Raw genomic sequence first — 22059 nt, forward strand, 5'->3', positions numbered from 1 at the left:
GGGTTTGATCCAGAAAGACCCTGGGATTGAAGGTCAGGAGTTTGGTTTATCTACTGGGTCATCTTGGGAAAAGGTTTTAATCTCTTGGTTTCTTCATGAAAAAAGAATCATGTCTATTCAGTGAGATTTTTTTAAATGTATTTTTAATGTTTATTTATTTATTTATTTATTTATTTTTAAATGTTTATTTATTTTTGAGACAGAGAGAGACAGAGCATGAACGGGGGAGGAGCAGAGAGAGAGAGGGAGACACAGAATCCGAAGCAGGCTCCAGGCTTTGGGCTGTCAGCACAGAGCCCGACGCGGGGCTCGAACTCACGGACCATGAGATCGTGACCTGAGCCGAAGTCGGACGCTTAACCGACTGAGTCACCCAGGGGCCCCGAATTATTTATTTTTAATGTTTATTTCTTTTTGAGAGAGACAGAGACAGAATGCGAGTGGGTTAGGGGGCAGAGAGAGAGAGGGAGATGCAGAATCCGGAGCAGGCTCCAGGCTCTGAGCTATCAGCACAGAGCCCAACGTGGGGCTTGAACTCATGAACTGTGAGATCATGACCTGACCCGAAGTCGGACACTGAACCGACTGAGTCACCTAGGCGCCCCACAGTGAGATATTTTTAAAATGTCAAGTCACTATCTAGCATAAAATACACTTTAAAAAAATTATTTATTTATTTTGAGAGAGAGAGAGGGAGGAGGAGAGAGAGAGAGGGAGAGAAACCCAGGCAAAACTCTGCACTCTCAGTGCAGAGGCCAACGCAGGGCTCAATCCCATGAACTGTGAGACCATGACCTGAACTGAAATCAAGTCGGACGCTTAACCAGCTGAGCCACCCAGGTGCCCCTAGCATAAAATTCACTCAACAAATATTAAATTTCTTTCAGTTTATTTAATTTAAAAATTGTTTTAAAAGTATTACTTGCGTATCTCAAGTTTATTTGAAAGCAGGCATAATTCATTGGAAATTAAGAAAACTATTTGTTTAACCATATTTTTAAATTATCTTCAAAATATCTCTTCATAGTGAAAGTGCATAAAATTACCAAATATTTGGGGCGACTGAGTGACTTAGTCAGTTAAGTGTCTGACTTTGGCTCAGGTCGTGATCTCATGGCTTGTGGGTTCGAGCCCCGCATCAGGCACCGTGCTGACAGCTCAGAGCCTGGAGCCTGCTTTGGATCTTGTGTGTGTCTCTCTCTGCCCCTTTCCTGCTTGTGCTCTCTCTCTCTCAAAAATAAACATTAAAAAAAAATTTTTTTTGAATTACAAAATATTCTTTATTTAAAAGATCCAAATGTGTTCTTAACTCTATAGGTCAGTTTGGAAAATGTGACCTCTTTGATTTTTAAAAACCCACATTTAAAAGTCTCATGGCAAAAAAAAAAAAAAATCTCATGGCAATTCTAGCAAACTTGTAAAAATAACTCCTCCTGAGTGTAGTCTAGAAATCAAGTGACTGTTTTTGTTTTAAAATTCAGGAAATAAAAACCAGGAAAGTCTTTGTATCTTTATGGTAATTAATTCTTCGGTTATAGCAATGACAGGTCCTCGAACTGTTTCTGCCTTTCTTCTACAGAAAACAAAAAAAATTGAAAATGAATAGGATGAGAAAAATTTCGAGAGACGTTGTCAAACCATCATGAAATCCCAGTTTTTGTGGTATTTTCTGGGCTGTCTGGAGTACTTTCTGTGGTGAATCTCTTGTGCTTTCTTTCCCTCCTCCCAGTGTGCACTGGCTGCTGATGAAGTTGTATTTAATCAGAAGGAACTGCAGGTGAAGGAACTGAAGAATCAAGTGCAAATGATGGTCCAGGAAAACAAAGGACACGTGGTATCTTTGAAAGAAGCACAAAACGTCAATAGATTGCAGGTAGAGTTTCTTGACCTATCTAGTGCTGTAGATTTAGTTGAATAGTACTTGGCTAAAAGAATAGCATTTTAAGTTTATTTATTTGAGAGAGAGAGACAGTGAAAGAGAGCAGGGGAGGGCCAGAGAGAGAGGGAGAGAGAGAATCCCAAGCAGGCTCCACACTTTTAGTGCAGAGCCTGATGTGGGGCTTGATGTCACGAACCATGGGCCAAAATCAAGAGTCAGATGCTTAACTGACTGAGCCACCAGCCGCCCCAGAATAGCATTTTATTTTATTTTATTTTATTTTATTTTATTTTATTATTTTATTAACTTTATTTTTTAAAGGAGATATTTCATCCCAGTTATTTAAAAAAAAAATTTTTTTTTTAACGTTTATTTATTTTTGAGACAGAGAGAGACAGAGCATGAACGGGGGAGGGTCAGAGAGAGAGGGAGACACAGAATCCGAAACAGGCTCCAGGCTCTGAGTGGTCAGCACAGAGCCTGACGCGGGGCTCGAACTCACGGACCACGAGATCTTGACCTGAGCCGAAGTCGGACGCTCAACCGACTGAGCCACCCAGACGCCCCTCATCCCAGTTATTTAAAAAAAAATTTTTTTTAATGTTTATTTATCTTTGAGAGACAGAGAGAGAGAGAGAGAGAGAGAGAGAGAGATATCATGAGCGGGGGTGGGGCAGAGAGGGAGGGAGACACAATCCAAAGCAGGCTCCAGGCTCTGAGCTGTCAGCACAGAGCCCTATGTGGGGCTTGACCCCACGGACTGCAAGATCATGACCTGAGCTGATGTCAGACGCTTAACTGACTGTGCCACCCAGGCCCCCCGAGGAGAAAACATTTTTATTGTTAGCCTGACTTTCACAAATATGAAGGTGATACACAACTTAATTTGCATATCATATTACAGTTACCTTTTCTCCATGTTTTTCCATTCTGCTGTTTGCCAAGGTAATAGGCAACATGATGTTGTTAAGAGTTGGAAAGTAAACACATACTTTAAAATTTATTAGATAATCCTTTTATACTCTTATCAGTGATTTGCTCTTTAACCTTGGTTAAACTTTCTACTTTTCTATCTTAGCTTCCCTAGTGTCTCTAAATATTATACTTCTCGGCTGTGAACATGCCCACCCCCATCCCTGGTGGGGCACTTCCCACAGCCCCAAACAGTTAATTTCATTTAAAGCCTTTAGGTTCCTATCAGGGAGGAATAACCTGATCCAGCACAAGTTAGATTTTGATTTTGACATTTCATTTTTGTTTCCTTTTTTAACTCTTCTAATTCTATAATAGTTTAAAAACATAAAACATAAACAAAACAAAATGTACCATGCAGTGTTGTATCACAAAGAGAGCAGCAGCTGGGTAACCAGCTGGTAAATAGTAAACTGTCAAAAAATAGTCAGCTCTCTGCCCCTTAGAAGTCCTTAGTTGGTCCTGATCAGAGAGAGCCGCTTTCCTCACTTGATAGTATTGCTTTCCTTGGTTTGCTTTGTGGTTTTACTCTGTATCTTTGAATACTACAGTTTACTTGTTGGAATTTTAAGAAATTTAATCATTCAGTACATATATTCTTTAGTATCTAGTTGCCTTTATTGAAAGTTTTTTTTTGTTTTTGTTTTTGTTCTGATTCACCTATCATGTGTGTAACTGTAGCCTGTTTAGGTTTATAGACATATAGGATTTCATTGTATGAATATATGGCAATTTATGTTTCTCTTCTACTCTTAATGAATGTTTTTTGGTGATGGACATTGTATTTATTTTATTTTCTTTGTTTTTTTTTTTTTAAGATTTTATTTTTTGAGTAATCTCTGCACCCAAAGTGGGGCTTGAACTCATTGATCAAGAGCCATGTGCTTTACTCACTGAATCAGCTAGGTACTCTCTTTTTATTTTCTTAATTCTGGTATAATTAACAATGTTGTATTAGTTTGAGGTGTCTAATATAGTGATTCAATAATTCTGTACATTACTCAGTCCTTACTGGGATGGACATTTTGTCATAGGTGTTTGTTGGTGCACACGCACATACATTTGTTTTGGATTTGTTCCTGGAAGTTGGATTGGTAGGTCATAGAGAAGGCGAATTTTCAACTTTAACAAATAATATCAAACTCTTTTTCCAGTTTACACTCACATCGGTACTGTATGAATATGCCTCTTGCTCCACATGCTTATCAATGTTTGTTGTTAATTTTTTTATTTCTCTGAAAGTTTCGGGGTTTTTTTTAAATTTTATTTTTTAAATTTATATCCAAATTAGTTAGCATACAGTGCAACAATGATTTCAGGGATAGATTCCTTAGTGCCCCTTCCCCATTTAGCCCATCCCCTCTCCCCCACCCCCTCCAGTAACCCTCTGTTTGTTCTCCATATTTATGAGTCTCTTATGTTTTGTTCCCCTCCCTGTTTTTATATTATTTTTGTTTCCCTTCCCTTATGTTCATGTTTTGTCTCTTAAAGTCCTCATATGAATGAAGTCATATGATATTTGTCTTTCTCTGACTGACTACTTTCACTTACCATAATACCCTCCAGTTCCATCCACGTAGTTGCAAATGGAAAGATTTCATTCTTTTTGATTGCAGAGTAATACTCCATTGTATATATATACCACACCTTCTTTATCCATTCATCCATCGATAGACATTTGGGCTCTTTCCATACTTTGGCTATTATCAATAGCACTGCTATAAACATTGGGGTGCATGTGTCCCTTCGAAACAGCCCACCTGTATCCCTTGGATAAATGCCTAGTAGTGCAATTGCTAGGTCGTAGGGTAGTTCTATTTTTAGTTTTTTGAGGAACCTCCATACTGTTTTCCAGAGTGGCTGCACCAGCTTGCATTCCCACCAACAATGCAAAAGAGATCCTCTTTCTCTGCATCCTTGCCAACATCTGTCTTTGCCTGAGTTGTTAATGTTAGCCATTCTGATAGGTGTGAGGTGGTATCTCATTGTAGTTTTGATTTGTATTTCCTTGATGATGAGTGATGTTGAGTATTTTTTCATGTGTCGGTTGGCCATCTGGATGTCTTCCTTGGAGAAGTGTCTATTCATGTCTTTTGCCCATTTTTTCACTGGATTATTTGTTTTTTGGGTGTTGAGTTTGATAAGTTCTTTATAGATTTTGGATAGTAACGATTTATCTGATATGTCATTTGCAAATATCTTCTCCCATTCTGTCAGTTGCCTTTTAGTTTTGCTGATGAAAGTTTCATTTTTTTTTAAGTTTTAAATTCTAATCCCAGTGTAATTTACATACAGTGTTATATGGTGTACAATATAGTGATTCAACAATTCTATACATTACTCAGTGCTCATTATGGTAAGTGTACTCTTAATTCCCTTCACCTATTTCACCCATCTCCCCACCCACCACCCCTCTGGTAACCATCAGTTTGTCCTTTATAGCAAAGAGTGTTTCTTGGTTTGTCTTTCTCTTTTTAAAATTTCCTTTGCTTGTTTATTTCTTAAATTTCACATATGAGTGAAATAATATAATATTTGTATTTCTCTGACTTATGTCATTTGGCATTTATAGTTTCTGGATCCATTTTTGTCCTTGCAAAAGACAGGATTTCATTCTTTTTTATGGCTGAATAATATTCATATATATACACATTATATATATATGATGTGTATATATATGCTATATGTGTAAATGCCACATCTTCTTTATCCATTCATCTATTAGTGCACACTTAGGCTGCTTCCATTTCTTGGCTATTGTAAATAATGCTGCTATCACTATCAACAATAGCCAAATTATACAAATACACACACACACACACACACACACACACACACATAGACAGCATGGAATATTACTCAGCAGTCAGAATGAAATTTTGCCATTTGCAACAATGTGGATGGAACTAGAATGTATTATGCAAAGCAAAATAGTCAGAGAAAGGCAAATATCATATGATTTCACTCATATGTGGAATTTAAGAAACAAAACAAACAGGGGAAGGGAAGGAAAAATAAGATAAAAACAGAAAGGGAGTCAAACCGTAAGAGACTCTTAAATACAGAGAGCAAACTGAAGGTTGCTGATGGGGTGTTGGGTTGGGGGAATGGGCTAAATGGTTGATGGGCATTAAGGAGGGCACTTGTTGGCATAAGCACTGGGTGTTATATGTAAGTGATGAATCACTAAGTTCTACACCTGAATAAACTAACTTGCATTTGAACAAAACAAATAAATAACACATTAAAAAAATAATACTGCTATAAACATAAGGGTGTATGTATCCCTTTGAATTAATGTTTTTGTATTTTGGAGATAAATACTCAGTAGTGTGATTACTGGATCCTAGGGTAGTTTTATTTTTAATGTTTTGAGGAACCTCCATACTATTTTCCACAGTGGCTGTACCAGTTTGCATTCCCACCAGTAGTGTAAGAAGGTTCCTTTTTCTCCACATCTCCCTAACACCTGCTGTTTCTTGTGTTGTTGATTTTAGCCATTCTGACAGATGTGAGGTGGTATCTCATTGTAGTTTTGATTTACATTTCCCTGATGATGAGAGATGTTGAGCAAATTTTCCTGTGTCTGTTGGCCATCTGGATGTCTTCTTTGAATAAATGTCTGTTTGTGACTTCTGCACATTTTTAAATTGGATTGTTTGTTTTTTGGGTTGTTGAGTTGTATCAGTTCTTTACATATTTTGGATACTAATCCTTTATCGGATATATCATTTGCAAATATCTTCTCCCATCCAGTAGGTTTACCTTTTAGTTTCATCGATTATGTCCTTCACTGTACAGAACCTTTTTATTTTGATGTAGTCCCAATAGTTTTTTTTTGCTTTTGTTTCCCTTGCCCCAGGAGACATACCTAGTAAGAAGTTGCTAATGGCCAGTGTCAGAGAGATTACTGCTTATGCTGTCTTCAAAGATTTTTATGGCTTCCAGTCTCACATTTAAGCTTTCAGTCCATTTTTAATTTATTTTTGTGTATGAAAGAAAGAGGCCCAGGTTCATTCTTTTGCACGTAGCTCTCCAGTGTTCCTAACGCTATTTGTCAAAGAGACTGTCTTTTCCATGCATACTCTATCCTCCTTTGTTGAAGATTAATTGACCATATAATTGTGGCTTTTCTTCTGGGGTTTCTGTTCTGTTCTGTGGATCTATGTGTCCATTTTTGTGCCAGTACCATACTGTTTTAATTGCTACAGCTTTGTGATATAACTTGGGAATTGAGATGCCTCCAGTTTTGTTTTTCTTTTTGAAGACTGCTCGGGCTATTCAGGGTCTTTTGTGGTCCCATAGAAATTGTAAGATTGTTTGTTCTAGTTCTTTGAAAAATCCTGTTGCTATCTTGATAGGGATTGCCTTCGATGTGTAGATTGCTTTGAGTAGTATAGACATTTTCACAGTATTCTTCCAATCCATAAGCATGGAGTGTCTTTCCATTTCTTTGTGTATCTTCAATTACTTTCATCAATATTTTATAGTTTTCACCTATACAAGTCTTCCACCTCTTTGGTTAAGTTTCTTCCTAGATATTTTATTATTTTTGGTGCAGTCGTAAATGGGGTTATTTAATTTTCTTTCTGCTGCTTCATAATTAGTGTAGAGGAATGAGACAGATTTCTGAACTTTGATTTTGTATCTTGTGACTACTGAATTCATTGATCAGTTCTAGCAGTTTTTTGGTGGAGTCTTTAGGATTTTCTGTATATAGTGTCATGTCCTCTGCAAATAGAGTTCTACTTCTTCCTTACCAATTTGGATACCTTTTATTTCCTTTTGTTGTCTGATTGCTGTGGCTAGGACTTCCAGTACATAAAAGTGGTAAGAGTGAGGGGCACCTGGGTGGCTCAGTCAGTTAAGCATCCAACTCTTGGTTTCATCTCAGGTCACAATCTCACAGTTTATGAGATCAAGCCCCGCATCTGGCTCTGTGCTGATGGGAGCCTGCTTGAGATTCTCTCTGTCCCCCCTCTCTCTACCTCTCTCTTTCTCAAAATAAATAAATATTTTTTAAAAAGTGGTGGGTGCCTGGGTGGCTCAGTTGATTGAGTGCCCAACTCTTGATTTCAGCTCAGGTTATGATCTCACAGTTTGTGAGTTCAAGCCTCACATCGGGCTCCATGCTGACAGTGCAGAGCCTGCTTGGGATTCTCTTTCTCCCTCTCTGTCTGCCCCTCTCTCCCCTGCTGTCTTCCTCTCATTCTCTCTCAAAATAAATAAATAAACTTAAAAAAATAGTGGTAAGAGTGGATATTCTTGTTTTGTTCCTAACCTTTGAGGAAAAGCTCTGTTTTTCCCATTGATGTTCTCTGTGGATTTTTCATATAAGCTCTTGATTATATTTTAGTATGTTCCCTCTAAACCTACTTTGTTGAAGGTTTCTGTCATGAATGGATATTGTACTTTGTCAAATGCTTTTTCTGCATCTGTTCAAATGACCATTTGGTTTTTATCCTTTCTCTTATTGGTGTGATATATCACATTGACTGTGAATATTGAGTCACCCTTGCATTCCAGGAATAAACCACACTTGATTGTGCTGAAGGATTTTTTTAAATGTATTGTTGGATTTGGTTTGCTAGTATTTTGTTGAGGATTTTTGCATCTATATTCATGAAGGATATTGGACTGTAGTTTTCTCTTTTTGTGGTGTCTTCATCTGATTTAGGATCAGGGTAATGCTGGGCCTCATAGAGTGAATTTGGAAGTTTTCCTTCCTCTTGTATTTTTTGGAATAGTTTGAGAAGAATTATTCTTTAAATGTTTGGTAGAATTCACCTGTGAAGCTGTCTGGTCCTGGACTTTTTGTTTCTTGGGAGTTTTTTGATTACTGATTCACTTTCATTGCTGGTAATCTTCCTAAATTCTTTAGAAGGATTCTTAGTTCACTGATTTTTAGCTTTTCTTCTTTTATAATATGTGCATTTAAGTTATAGATTTCCTCCTAAGTTTACCTGCTCAAAATATTTCCTTATATTTACTATGACTTTTATCTGACTCATGGGTAATAAGTTACTTTATTTCCAACACATCGAGGATTTCTTTTTATGAGTTTTTGGCTTAATTGCATTGTGGTCCATATGATTTCAGTCCTTTGAATGTGTTGAAACTTGCAGGGGCGCCTGGGTGGCTCAGTCGGTTGAGCGTCCGACTTCAGCTCAGGTCACGATCTCGCAGTCCGTGAGTTCGAGCCCCGCGTCGGGCTCTGGGCTGATGGCTCGGAGCCTGGAGCCTGCTTCCCGTTCTGTGTCTCCCTCTCTCTCTGCCCTGCCCCCATTCATGCTCTGTCTCTCTCTGTCTCAAAAATAAATAAACGTTAAAAAAAAAAAAAAGAAACTTGCGTTGTGGCTTAGCATAAGGCCAATTTTTGTAGGTATTACAGATGTACTGGAAAGGAATATGTATTCTGTAATTATTGGGTGGTGGTAATCTTGTTAATCATATCTATGTTTTTATTCATTTTTGGGTCTTTTTGTTATATCAGTAATTTAGAGTCATGTTACAATCTTTTGCTACAATTTTGGATTTGTCTTCCTTTTCCATGAAGTACTAACAACTTTTTTTATTGTTTATTTATTTATCTTAGTACAAGCAAGGGAGGGTAGAGAGAGAGAGAGAGGGAGACAGAGAATCTGAGGCAGGCTCTGAGCTTTCAGCACAGAGCTGGCCGGAGGGCTTGAACTCACAAGCTGTGAGATCAGACGCTTAACCAACTGAGCCATCCCGGCTCCCCAGTACTAACAATTTTTGCATTATACATATTGAAGCTGTGTTATTAAGTACATAGAAATGATGACTGTTACATCATTCTGGTGAATTGACTCTTTAAATATTTTTTACCTCTTCCACTGGCTTTTGCCTTAAAGTCTACTTAGGTATTCACATAGCTCTACCAGCTTTCTTTTGATTAACATTACCTGGTGTCTCTTTTCCACCTTATTTTTAATCTTCGTGGGTCTATTTTAGTTGTGTTTCTTGGAAGCAGCAAGTTAGATAACTTTACAATCCCCTGACATATTGTAATCTTTTAATTGGATTACTTAGTTCATTTCTGAATTTAACATAATTCCTTTCATATTGTGGTTATAATCCCACCATTGTGGTTTTTACTTATCCTAACTGCTCTGCGTTCCTTTTTCTCTCCTTATCTTCTTTTGGATTAATTGTGTTTTTTTAATTTTTCTATTTTTACTTCATTAGCTTAGGTGTTGTACTTTTACTCTTTTAGTTATTGGTGGTTACCCTAGAGAGTGTACCATGCACTCTTGATTTAATAAAGTCTAATATTATTGGTATTTTCACCCTTTCCCAGACAGTGTAAAGACTCCATATCACACCCCCTGCCTCAACTTCTATGCCATTGGCATATATTTTAATTATCTGAATATATGAGTTTTTAATAAGGTTGCTTTCTTATAGCTTAGCATGAGCACTGTAAAACTTTAGGGTTTTTTTCCCCCTATTTAACAGTATAGTACGTGTGAAGTATTAAGATGAATGACAGTTTCTTGTTTACATAATTTTGTGCTGATAAAACAGAGATTGATGTTAGAGCTTTCTGGATTGGGTATAGTTGACAAAGTTTCTCTAGAGGATACGTAGAAACCTAACACACACACACACACACACACACACACACACACACACACTCCTGACACAATTTGTTCAGCCTTTGCTTTCCAGTTCTGTTTCCTCCCAGGACTACCAGCTACCTATCTTTTATCTCTTTGTGCTTTAGGCTTTCTTTTGCCCTGAGTAAAGGCTTTCACTTCACTGCACCTGTTACCAGTTAGTCTCCTTTGCAGCCACCTCTGCCATTTGTAGTTCTTCCTCCACTTTTCAACTTTCTTCTTTCCTGTTCCTGCTTGGATTTCACTCAGGAAGGCCAAACATTTATAGAGATCAGCTAATCAGAATGCTTCAGGTTGGCAAACCAACCAATCAAAATGTATGGGGCATTTACTTTGAGTATTTAACTCTTCAGTCTCTCTTTGTCACTGCTTACTATTCAAAAGTTTTTATCACTCAGAACCGTCTGGTGAACACCAGAAGGCTAGTCTGTGGAGCAGTGAGGTTTTATGGTTCTGTTAAGGTAGTCATGAGTTCGGGCAATGTACAATTTATTTTTAATCATTACACACTTACTGGGGTTCTCTATTTTAAACATGTTCATCTCTCTTTTACCAAGAATGAAAAAATAATAGAACAACAACTTCTTGTGGATCAACTGAGTGAAGAACTAGCAAGACTTGATCTGTCAATGACATCTTCAGCTACGGAAACTTGTGGAGACGGGCCAGACACCAGGACACCTGGAAAGAGGCCATGTACCGTACCGTTTGATACTCGTTTGGGGCATTATATTTATATCCCAGCCAGATCAGATTCCAGGAAGGTAATGTCTAAACATTGATTTCTTTCTGGTTTTGGTTTTGATACGTAAAAAATAATATTTGTACAGTCTCAGCACCTTCTCTTTTTCTGTTTGGTTTCATGGACTTTTATGTATATTCTTGCTTTCAGTCATGCTTATTTTTAACAAAAAATGAATAAATAGGAGTATATATAGTTTTATTTGGAAGGAATAGTTGAAGGTGATGTCTGTATTCACCAAGGAGAAAAAGCTATCCTTTGCCATCATATTTTCAGATGCCATCATATTTTCATATTTTCATGTTTTAGTCTGATATCTTCATTAATTTTTTCTGTCTTTAACCACACCAAGTTGAGATGAGATTGGAGGGTGCTTAGTTTGATTTATTTGGTCTGTTTTATTATTTTCAAAATGATATTTGTCTATTATCTGGTCTTGCCAAGCTGACATAATCAAGACCGTGTGGAGATCAGTATGAAGTTTCATTTTAATTTTTATTTATAAATATGTGTGTGGGTGGTAAATATATGTACACAGATTTCTCATGAAAAATCAAGGAATCTCTACTGGAATGGAAATCTCTAGTGGAGAAGACTAAGTAGCAGATTCATGAATTTTGGTGTCTATTTATTAATTTTATGACTGGAAAGGATCCGAAGGCCATGTGATGGTTACCATTAAAGGGGTAAGAAATATGGGAAGCGTCATAGGCTTTGTAGTCAGGTAGGCTTGGCTGTGAACACAAGCTCTTTGTATAGACCTGTATGTGTGCCTAAACCCATGTGGGCCCCCGGTTCCTTATCTGTCAGACTGGGGGAAACGTGGGTGTGTGTGGAGGATTTACATAAGATAGTGATGCTAAAACTGCCTGGTACACTGTGTCTTCAACACACGCCTATGGGGTGCGTTACTGTGTCCCAGGCTCCGTGCTTCAGAGTAAGACAGGTGCTATCCTTAACCTGTGTGGTTTTTAGCTCTGAGTGGTTGAGTTTTAAAATTTAAATCACTGTTCTTATTAATTTCAGTTTTCCTTTGTAGAGTTATTGACTTTTTCTTTTTAAAAATTTTTTGTTAACATTTCTTCAGTTTTGAGAGACAGAGAGCACGAGCGGGGGAGGGGCAGAGAGAGAGGGGAGAAAGAATCTGAAGCCGGCTCCAGGCTCTGAGCTGTCAGCACAGAGCCTGATGCGGGGCTTGAAGTTACGAACTGTGAGATCATGACCTGAGTTGAAGTCAGCCGCTTAACCGACTGAGCCACCGGGTGCCCCTGAGTTATTGATATTTTCTTTATGGGTGAATACACAGTAAATTTTCATAGAACACATGGGATGAGAGGTAAATTTTTGCAGGATTCAAATTTGATAACTATGATTTCAACTTAATGATTATATATCGTCTTCTGTATTTAAGTGATTTACTTATTAACTCTTGGCTAGTAATGTGAATAAATTTTCTGTTTATTCTTTTATTTTTTATTTAAAAATTTTTTTTAATGTTTACTTACTCTTGAGAGACAGAGACAGAGCATGGGGAAGGGCAGAGAGAGAGGGAGACACAGAATCCGAAGCAGGCTCCATCCAGGCTCTTAGCTGTCTGTCAGCACAGAGCCTGATGCGGGACTTGAACTCACAAACCGTGAGGTCATGACCTGAGCTGAAGTCAGATGCTTAACCGACTGAGTCACCCAGGCGCCCCTCTTTTATTTTTTTTATTTTTTTTATTTATTTTTTATTTTTTTTTTTCAACGTTTTTTAATTTATTTTTGGGACAGAGAGAGACAGAGCATGAACGGGGGAGGGGCAGAGAGAGAGGGAGACACAGAATCGGAAACAGGCTCCAGGCTCCGAGCCATCAGCCCAGAGCCTGACGCGGGGCTCGAACTCACGGACCGCGAGATCGTGACCTGGCTGAAGTCGGACGCTTAACCGACTGCGCCACCCAGGCGCCCCTCTTTTATTTTTTTTAAAGAACATTTGTTTTCCCCTGATTACAAAAGTTGTACATATTTATTCCCTCTCAGTCTCTCTTTCTTCTTTTTACTAGACATTCACACACACGTACACTCTGTGAGGAGATAGAGCTCTGTGGGCTCCTGAGAAAAGTTAGACCCTTGTTCTTATTTCTAGTTGTTTGAATAGGCCTGAAACAGGCATGAATGGAATAACGACTTCCGTGGTTATTGTTTCAAATTATCAAGTTATGAGTTTTGTTTTGTTTTTACAATTTTCCTTCTACCCCAAAAGATCTCTGCTAGCCGTTAAAAGGAGGGGAAAAGAAAGAAGATGCAAAAGTCATATGATCGGCAGTTTTAAGAACTCTTGTTCCTACCGTGTGTCCAAGAATCTAGGCCCCTTTTCTTGTTTGGGCTGGTTACTGCAGCAGACATGAGAAGGCAGGCTTGCGTGGGAAGACATATGGCATGCCAAGCCTTGTTGGTGTCCTGCTTGTTCTAAAAGTGAGGGGAAGTTTTCATATTGAATACCGAAATGAACTAAATTACTCCCAAGAGGACATCTGAAATACCATTTCATTTTCTCCTGGATTTCTATCTCCTTGGCAGAACTCTAGCTAATATTTTCTTTTTCTTTTTTTTTTTTTTGAGTTTATTTATTTATTTTGAGAGAGAGAGAGAGAGAGAGAGAGAGAATATGGGGGGGGGCAGCAAAGAGAGAGGGGTAAGGAGAGAATCCCAAGCAGGCTGTCAGCACAGAGCCTGATGTGGGGCTCAAAGCCATGAACCATGAGATCTTGACCTAAGCCTAAATCAAGAGTCCAGCTCAGGGGCGCCTGGGTGGCTCAGTCGGTTAAGCGGCCGACTTCGGCTCAGGTCATGATCTCGCTGATGTGAGTTCGAGCCCTGCGTCGGGCTCTGTGCTGACAGCTCAGAGCCTGGAGCCTGTTTCAGATTCTGTGTCTCCCTCTCTCTCTGACCCTCCCCCGTTCATGCTCTGTCTCTCTCTGTCTCAAAAATAAATAAACATTAAAAAAAAAAAAAATTAAAAAAAAAAAAAGAGTCCAGCTCAACTGACTAAGACACCCAGGCACTAAAAATATTTCTTAAATGCTTGTGTATACATATTGGAGAGAAAAGAGCAAAAAGATCTTATTTATTTTAAATGCATTATTTGTTACATTATGCGTATACTCATATACTTTCATTACTGGCTTTTCTCACTTAACATATCATGAACATTTGAGAGTTATTAAATATTCTTTTATAACATATGATTTTTAATGGCTGAATAATATTTACCTTAACATATTATCTTAATATATTGAGATATATTATCTTAAATGTTTATTTAATATATTTTATTATATTAAATATTTAATATAATATTTTAAATAATACTTATCTTGTGTACTTTTTCCTATTATTGCACATTTGTTTTCAACTGGTTCTTAATCTGAAAAGTTAAACACCAAAATGGAATTATAGAACATACCTACTTATGCAGAATTCCTAAAGAAATTGCCCCTCACAACTAAGTAGTATATAGGTAAATGAAAGAAAAAGTTTTAGTATTATTTATCAAACTAATAGGAAAAAAGAGAAAAAACTCCTTTGTCTCAATAGATACCAAAGCTCATCAAATGAAATGTAAAGTTGAATCTTGATTTAAATCTAAAGAAAAAATATAACAGAGGTGTCTACTTTCTTAACATGGTAAATACGATATACTTGAGGCCAAGGGCCAGTATTATACCCACTCAGAGGGCACTTTGGAAAGAAAAAAATTAGAGGGGTCAGTCAATGCTTAGGTATAATACAATATCACAAATACTGATGAAAATCTGCCATGTTTCATTGATAGTAAGACTCCCGTTGTTTTCACATTTTATCATCTTTGATGCCAGGGTATGTTTTATAATTGATGGCATGTCATAGTTTGACAGCTTTTTTTCTTTCTTGATGGGATAAAAATAATGGTGTCTCTTATAGTTGATGGCATTTGAGATTCGATGAAATCTGATATGGAGTGGAAATAAAAGCAATAGGTAACTAATACCACTTTTAGTACTTCATACGACTGTATGCTAAGAAAACCAACCAAGTATTCTTAAGGGATATATTTAAAAAATCTGGACTCTCCAGGACCAGGGAGAAGAAGTGCTAAGGGAATACTTCACTTAAAACTGCCAAAGATGTGGGGCACCAGGGTGGCTCAGTTGGTTAAGGGTCCTGCTTCAGCTCAGGTCATGACCTCAGTTCGTGGGTTCAAGCCCCACGTCGAGCTCTGTGCCGACAGCTCAGAGCCTGGAGCCTGCTTCGGTTTTGTGCCCCTCCCTCACTCATGCTCTGTCTCTCTGTCTCTCAAAAATAAATAAATGTTTAAAAAAAAAAAAAACAACCTGCCAAAGATGATTCCAGAGGCCCCAGGGCCCCGGCAGCCAATGCTTCAGCAGAGGTCATGTTATAAATAAGAGCCAAATATGGGTAGAATAGTTGAACTCAGTAAGCTTTAAAATTCTCTCTAGCTTTATGGCTATATAATTCTAGAGAAGAAAATGGTTAGAATAAAATGTTGGCTTCTAGTGTATACACCTCAGTTAATCTGAATTATTAATCAGCTTATTTGAGTACTTACATTAGTGATTAGTACTGTTTGGGGTGTGGTTGAAAATGCTAAAGCGGGGAGCTATGGAACGCAGAAGCAACTAAAGGGAAGCAGGACTCAGTACTTAGGTGAGAAGGTGCCAGGTATTACTAATTGTTGTAGAATATATTTGCTGTTCATTATTGGGCTGGCTCCTTTGGGGTTTTTTGTAGAAAGAAATTTTAAAAGCAGATTACAATTCTAGAGAACAATGTTTGACTTTGAACAGAAAGTATTATTTGCTCCTGAAATAATTCGCATTCCTCTGATGAAGAGAAACCTTGATGCCTGTTTGTTTTGGGGCAAAATGGACATGCGGGGTAATTGTGCTTGTTAGAGAAAAACTTATTGAGTTGGTTCTTCTGTAAATAATTCCCCTCCCCCCTCCCTCAAACCCCAGGATTGGGAGTCTACCTAGAAAACTTTACTCTGTGTCCATCATGGTACCAATGTGACCTTATTAGGTGGCCAACAACAGGGGCACAGAAATCAGGTATCAAGGAATCTTCCATATCAGGCGGGCTTTTCTGGGAGGGATTATGTGAGGGACCTCTATCACTTGAATCTTGATACTCTGTGATATACACATTCCACTATATGTCATAATTTTAATAGCTTCTAATGAAATCTGTTCATAAATGGAATGTTTCCTCTAATATTTTATTATCTGCCTTTTTTGAGAAATTACTCTGAGGTTTGGTTACAGAGAGGTGGTGAAAAAGGAAATACTTGTAACAAAAACTAGAAGAAGAGTATAAAGGCAATTTCTATTTTCTGTTGTTGTTTTCCAAGGTCATTTTTTGAGAGCTGAAGGCGCATTGCCAGTAGAAGCATGTTATCGTATGGAAAGCTCCCAGGCTAGCCCAGGAAAATCTATTTATCCATGATACATATTAACTATGTCACTTAGAGCATTAAGTCAGCTATCCCTAACCGCCACCTGTAAAGTGTGAATACATGCATTTGGATTTCCTCCAGTGTAGTACAAATAGGTCATTGCCTCCTATCACACTGTCTGGGTTTCACTTTTGTTGGGAAGTACCCGTGCAATGTTTAAGAGCAGTGATGTTTTCACTCGTGCCTCTCTTTGGTTTCATTTTTGAATAATGTTTTCCATGAAGGTATAATTGAAGATAGCTTTCTAGAAGGAGGAAGAGCTGTGTAGGTTCTGAAGGAAGTATGTGTCTATGGGGTAAAACAGCATGGTGAAATTTACTTTGACTTTTTTTGGGAGAATGGACATTTTTGGTGATTGGCTGTTTCCATGTAACTATCTAATAACCTCTTTAAAAATATTTTGAGTAATAGGATAAAAATAAACATAAAAAAATCACTTTTTTCTGTTGTTGGGTGGGGTAATCACTTGTAAGGTCTACACAAGTCCTTCTGTGTACTCTCTGGATCGAGTAGTTGCCGGATTTCGAACACGAAGTCAGATGCTGCTGGGTCATATAGAAGAACAAGATGAAGTCCTCCACTGCCAATTTTCTGATGACAGTGATGATGAAGAATCAGAAGGCCAAGAGAAATCTGAAATTAGGTATGTTAAATATAGACTGATTTCATAAGCATAATATATGGTGCAATAAATATAGATAGATATAGGGGTTTATTCATTAACATGTATCTTTACCGTTTAATGTAAGTTTTGCCTCAAGCACTGTCTACTGTGTCTAATGTGTTATGAAACCAGCATTTGAACACAAGTCATCAATCTTAAAATTGAAAATATTTTTGCATTTAGGGCTTTTATAGCTGTTGGATTTTAATTTTCAGAGAGAATGTGTTTGGATTTCCTGATTTTACTGCCACAGTGGCAACAAACATGAATTTTCCCCTGAGTTCAGCCTGAGGGAGACATCCTTTTATTTTGAGGAATAATAGAAAAAACTGTTTATGTAATTAATACTTTTTTAACATTGTGGTCAGTTCTGGGGAAACTAATTTGAGGGCATATTAGAAAACACTAACAGACAAGTTACCTTTGATCCTGATTTTTTTGTTTTTAGACGTAGAAGTCGCTCGTGGATTCAGAAGCGAAGTTCTGTTTGTTCTCTTGTTGAATTGAATGATATTCAGGATCAAACACAAAAGTCAAGTTTGGGGAATGAAGGTACACAGACTTTCTCAAGTAATTTAGATGTAATGTTTATGACACTTCTCTTTTTCTTTAGTCAGTAATTTAATTCGCAAAGGTGGGAACTTGGTAGGAGAACTTCCTTTTTGTTCTCTGTTCTCCCTCCAAGTTTTCACTTGCTACTCCTTAATTAAAAAAAAAAATGTCCCCAGTTAATTCTGGCTAGAGTTATAGGATAAATGTCTCAGAATGGGGATTTTTGTACCCAAACTTGAGTTGATATTCACATTGTTCATTGATGACAGTAAAATACATTAAAAATTTTTTTAAATAATTTATTTAGGGTTATTTATTTATTTTGAGAAAGAGTGTGTGTGAGCAGGGGAGGGGCAGAGAGAGGGAGAGAGAGAATCTCAAGGAGGTTCTGCATTGTCAGCACAGTGCCTGATTCAGGGCTTGAACTCAAGGACCACAAGATCATGACCTGAGCCGAAGTCGGACACTTATCTGACTGAGCCACCCAGGTGCCCCTAAAATACATTTTAAATAATGTACCAGGTATCTGCTGCTTCCCTGGCACACCTGCCTTCCAGTAGTGATGTATGTGACCTTAGAGCCAACTTAGTCTGCTGAGTGCTCATAATGTTGTACTACACAGCTGATGAGAATTTGTATGCATCAAATAAGCATAAAAAATGTTTGTGTTGCCAAAACTATGTTGTAGTAGGAGATTTTTAACTCATTTCTCTTGGCCTATGAGTGGTCAGACACACACACAGAAAAGAGCATAGCAAATACAAATAACACAATAGGTAAGTCCTCCACTATGAAAATAGAGAGTATTTTATCTTTTAAAGAGCCTATGCCTGTTCTATTAACAGCGCATTGACTTTATGTCACAAATAAAACTGAAATAAATTTAAAAATGTATAAATAGAGAAGTGCTACTCAAGTAGCCATCCTTGAGCTGTTTGTTACTGGTCTACAGCCAGGTAAGAAACTCACACCGAATGTAAATCAGTGCACTAACTTCTTCACTGAGGGAGTCTTGCTGTGGGGGAAAAAAGTCTGCTGAATTAAAACAGTGACATAGTTGACTTACGTTCCGGTAACCAACAGTGCTGGACTACACCTTGGGTAGCGTGGTGCAGACAGACCACATTCTCTGATGACCATTAAAGTAGAAGTTAGTGGGAAAAAATTTCAACTCTCTGCCCACCTGGAGATTTTATACCTTTCTTAAATAACTCAGGTTAAAGGAAAACTCAAATCACATACCTAAGGACAACGATGACCTATGTATCAGAACGTACAGGATGTGACTAAAACTTGCTGTCAGCTAGAAAATGAAAGTCCCAATTGCCATGTATTTTTTCCTTTCTTTCTTTCCCTTTGTGTTTGTCTCTTCCTCTGCTTCCTCTAGACTGCTTCTTTCTGCTTTTATTTAACTCCACTTCTGTGGAAAATTCTATGGGCAGGAAGTTTTATTTCTCAGTTTTGCTTCTTTTTCTTTAAAGATTTAAAGATTGAATGTCTCCAGGAGAGTCAACAGTTGAATTTGCAAAAATTAAGGAATTCAGAACTCATACTTACTGAAGCCAAACAGAAAATGAGAGAACTTACAATTAACATCAAGATGAAGGAAGATCTAATTAAAGAATTAATAAAAACAGGTAATAATGTCCTGTGAACCAGCTTATATAAGAAAAGCGTCTAAAATTGTTTTTTTTTTTTAATTTTTAACGTTTATTTATTTTTGAGACAGAGAGAGACAGAGCATGAATGGGGGAGGGTCAGAGAGAGAGGAAGACACAGAATCTGAAGCAGGCTCCAGGCTCTGAGCTGTCAGCACACAGCCCAATGCGGGGCTCGAACTCATGGACCGCGAGATCATGACCTGAGCCGAAGTCCGATGCTTAGCCGACTGAGCCACCCAGGCGCCCCTAAAATTGCTTCCGATGTTGCAACATTTACTTTAGTTTTTGACACTGAGGACTATCCACTGTAGCTTAGAATTTGGTATAACAAGGTGTGTTTCATAGCCAGTAGGTGGAGGTTAGTTACCAGAAGAACGTGGTTACATTGGGATTTCATCTGCGAATTGAGAGAATTCTGTGGACTTTGTATCGTGTTGCAAGTCTATGGGCATTTAATGTTTTTTGCCACTTTTTAAGAAACATTATCCTAGGTACCTGGGAATATGTCTAAGATGTTTTCTAACCCACTTTAATACTTATTTTAAATTATTAGTCCTCATTCTCTTGGATAGTTCATTTTTAATGTTATTTATAAACTTTATATTAAAAAAATTTTTTTTAACTTTTATTTCTGAGAGACAGAGGCAAAACACGAGCAGGGGAGGGGCGGAGAGAGGGAGATACAGAATCTGAAGCAGGCTCCAAGCTCTGAGCTTTCAGCACAGAGCCCGACATGGGGCCCACAAAGCATGAGATAGATCATGACCTGAGCCGAAGTTGGATGCTTAACCAACTGAGCCACCCAGGCGCCCCTAAACTTTATATTTTAAATGTAGATCATTTTTATTTCTCTCAAGATGTAAGGATGTATTCTTGAGAGCTATTCTCTCAGTGAGCCAAGCTTTTAGCTCTTCCCCTTAGTCTCAGATTCTGCCTGGTTGGGCATATGTCCCACATCCTCCCCTCACCCTTAGCTACATTATCAGGCTTGCCTCGGAAAGCACATCTCAGGCTTTTTCCCCACCCAATAGACTCAAAGTGTGAGCTTTGACTGCTTTGAAATTCAGTAAGGAATTGAAGGGATAAGAGTTTTTTCTCAGTTCCAATGAACATTGGTCCCATTTAAAGGAACTGAAGGTAGGGGCGCCTGGGTGGCGCAGTCGGTTAAGCGTCCGACTTCAGCCAGGTCACGATCTCGCGGTCCGTGAGTTCGAGCCCCGCGTCAGGCTCTGGGCTGATGGCTCGGAGCCTGGAGCCTGTTTCCGATTCTGTGTCTCCCTCTCTCTCTGCCCCTCCCCCGTTCATGCTCTGTCTCTCTCTGTCCCAAAAATAAATTAAAAAAAAAAAAAAAGGAACTGAAGGTAATATCATCTTCCTTTTCCTTAAGCCAAGGCTGTAATTACCCTCAGATTACATGAATTATGGTGGCTCCTAGGGCAACTTGCCTTCCCACTTCCCTCCTCTTTCTGATGAGCTTGTTTTCTGTCTGGCTGGCGTCTCTCATCCTCCACTCCATAACTGCTGTGCCAAAGTGTTTTCCTTCCTCAGTCCTAGTGACGAATGTGCTATATACTGTTCCAGGCCTAGGTGTCCCAGATGGGTTTTTTGTTTTTTTTATTTTTTATTTTGTTTAATGTTTATTTATTTTCAAGAGAGAGAGAGCGAGTGAGCAGGGGAGGGGCAGAGTGAGAGGGAGACACAGAATCCAAAACAGGATCCAGGCTCTGAGCTGTCAGCACAGAGCCTGACGCAGGGCTTGAACTCGGGAACAGCAAGATCATGACCTGAGCCGAAATCTGATGCTTAATTGACTGAGCCACCCAGACGGGGTCCCAGATGTTTAATTGAGCTTGACTATGTTCCTTCCTCATAGGCAGGATCAATGCCAGTACATCTCTCATAGGAATGTCTAGGAACTGATTTAGGATTTAAAATTTTTTTTTCCATGTTTGTTTATTTTTGAGAGAGAGAGAGAAAGAGAGAGCATGAGCAGGAGAGAGAGGGAGACACAGAATCTGAAGCAGGCTGCAGACTCTGAGCTATCAGCACAGAGCCCCACGCGGGGTTCAAACTCACAAACCATGAGATCCTGACCTGAGCTGAAGTCAGACACTCAACCCACTGAGCCTCCCAGGTGCCCCTGATTTAGGGGTTTAAATAGCTTCTCCATCAGGGTACTGCCTGTGAAAGTTAAGGATATGTACCTTCTGGAATAAATGATTTTTAGATAGGTCACACCATCATGAGATCTCTCACTAAACGAGCATGCTCTTGTAGCCCAGTATGTTCATCCTGGTTGCCTCAAAATAGAGGCTACCTGAATGTACACAGAGAAGGTCCTCTTCTTAGTTACGAGAACCAAGGGCAGTTTGGAGCTGTCCTTAGGGATGGTGATGAGAAAAAGGGTCAACGTGTGCTTGCTTTTCAAATCCTCCTCACCAAAGACTTCCCCC

At 38.5% G+C, this 22059-nt stretch overlaps 1 protein-coding gene across 4 annotated transcripts in view; it reads left to right on the forward strand.

The window, feature by feature from the left end:
• KIF27 (kinesin family member 27) overlaps positions 1–22059 on the forward strand; it is a 93184-nt gene that overhangs the window by 26448 nt on the left and 44677 nt on the right. For all 4 annotated transcript variants that reach the window (XM_058695579.1, XM_058695578.1, XM_058695581.1 and 1 more), the window contains exons 5-9: positions 1730–1873; positions 11049–11255; positions 17203–17372; positions 17842–17945; positions 19427–19582. In XM_058695579.1, the coding sequence (XP_058551562.1) occupies positions 1730–1873; positions 11049–11255; positions 17203–17372; positions 17842–17945; positions 19427–19582 (781 nt within the window). The remainder of the gene's footprint in view (positions 1–1729; positions 1874–11048; positions 11256–17202; positions 17373–17841; positions 17946–19426; positions 19583–22059) is intronic.

Source organism: Neofelis nebulosa, chromosome 12 (genome assembly GCF_028018385.1).
Source record: "Neofelis nebulosa isolate mNeoNeb1 chromosome 12, mNeoNeb1.pri, whole genome shotgun sequence".
Taxonomy (NCBI): domain Eukaryota; kingdom Metazoa; phylum Chordata; class Mammalia; order Carnivora; family Felidae; genus Neofelis; species Neofelis nebulosa.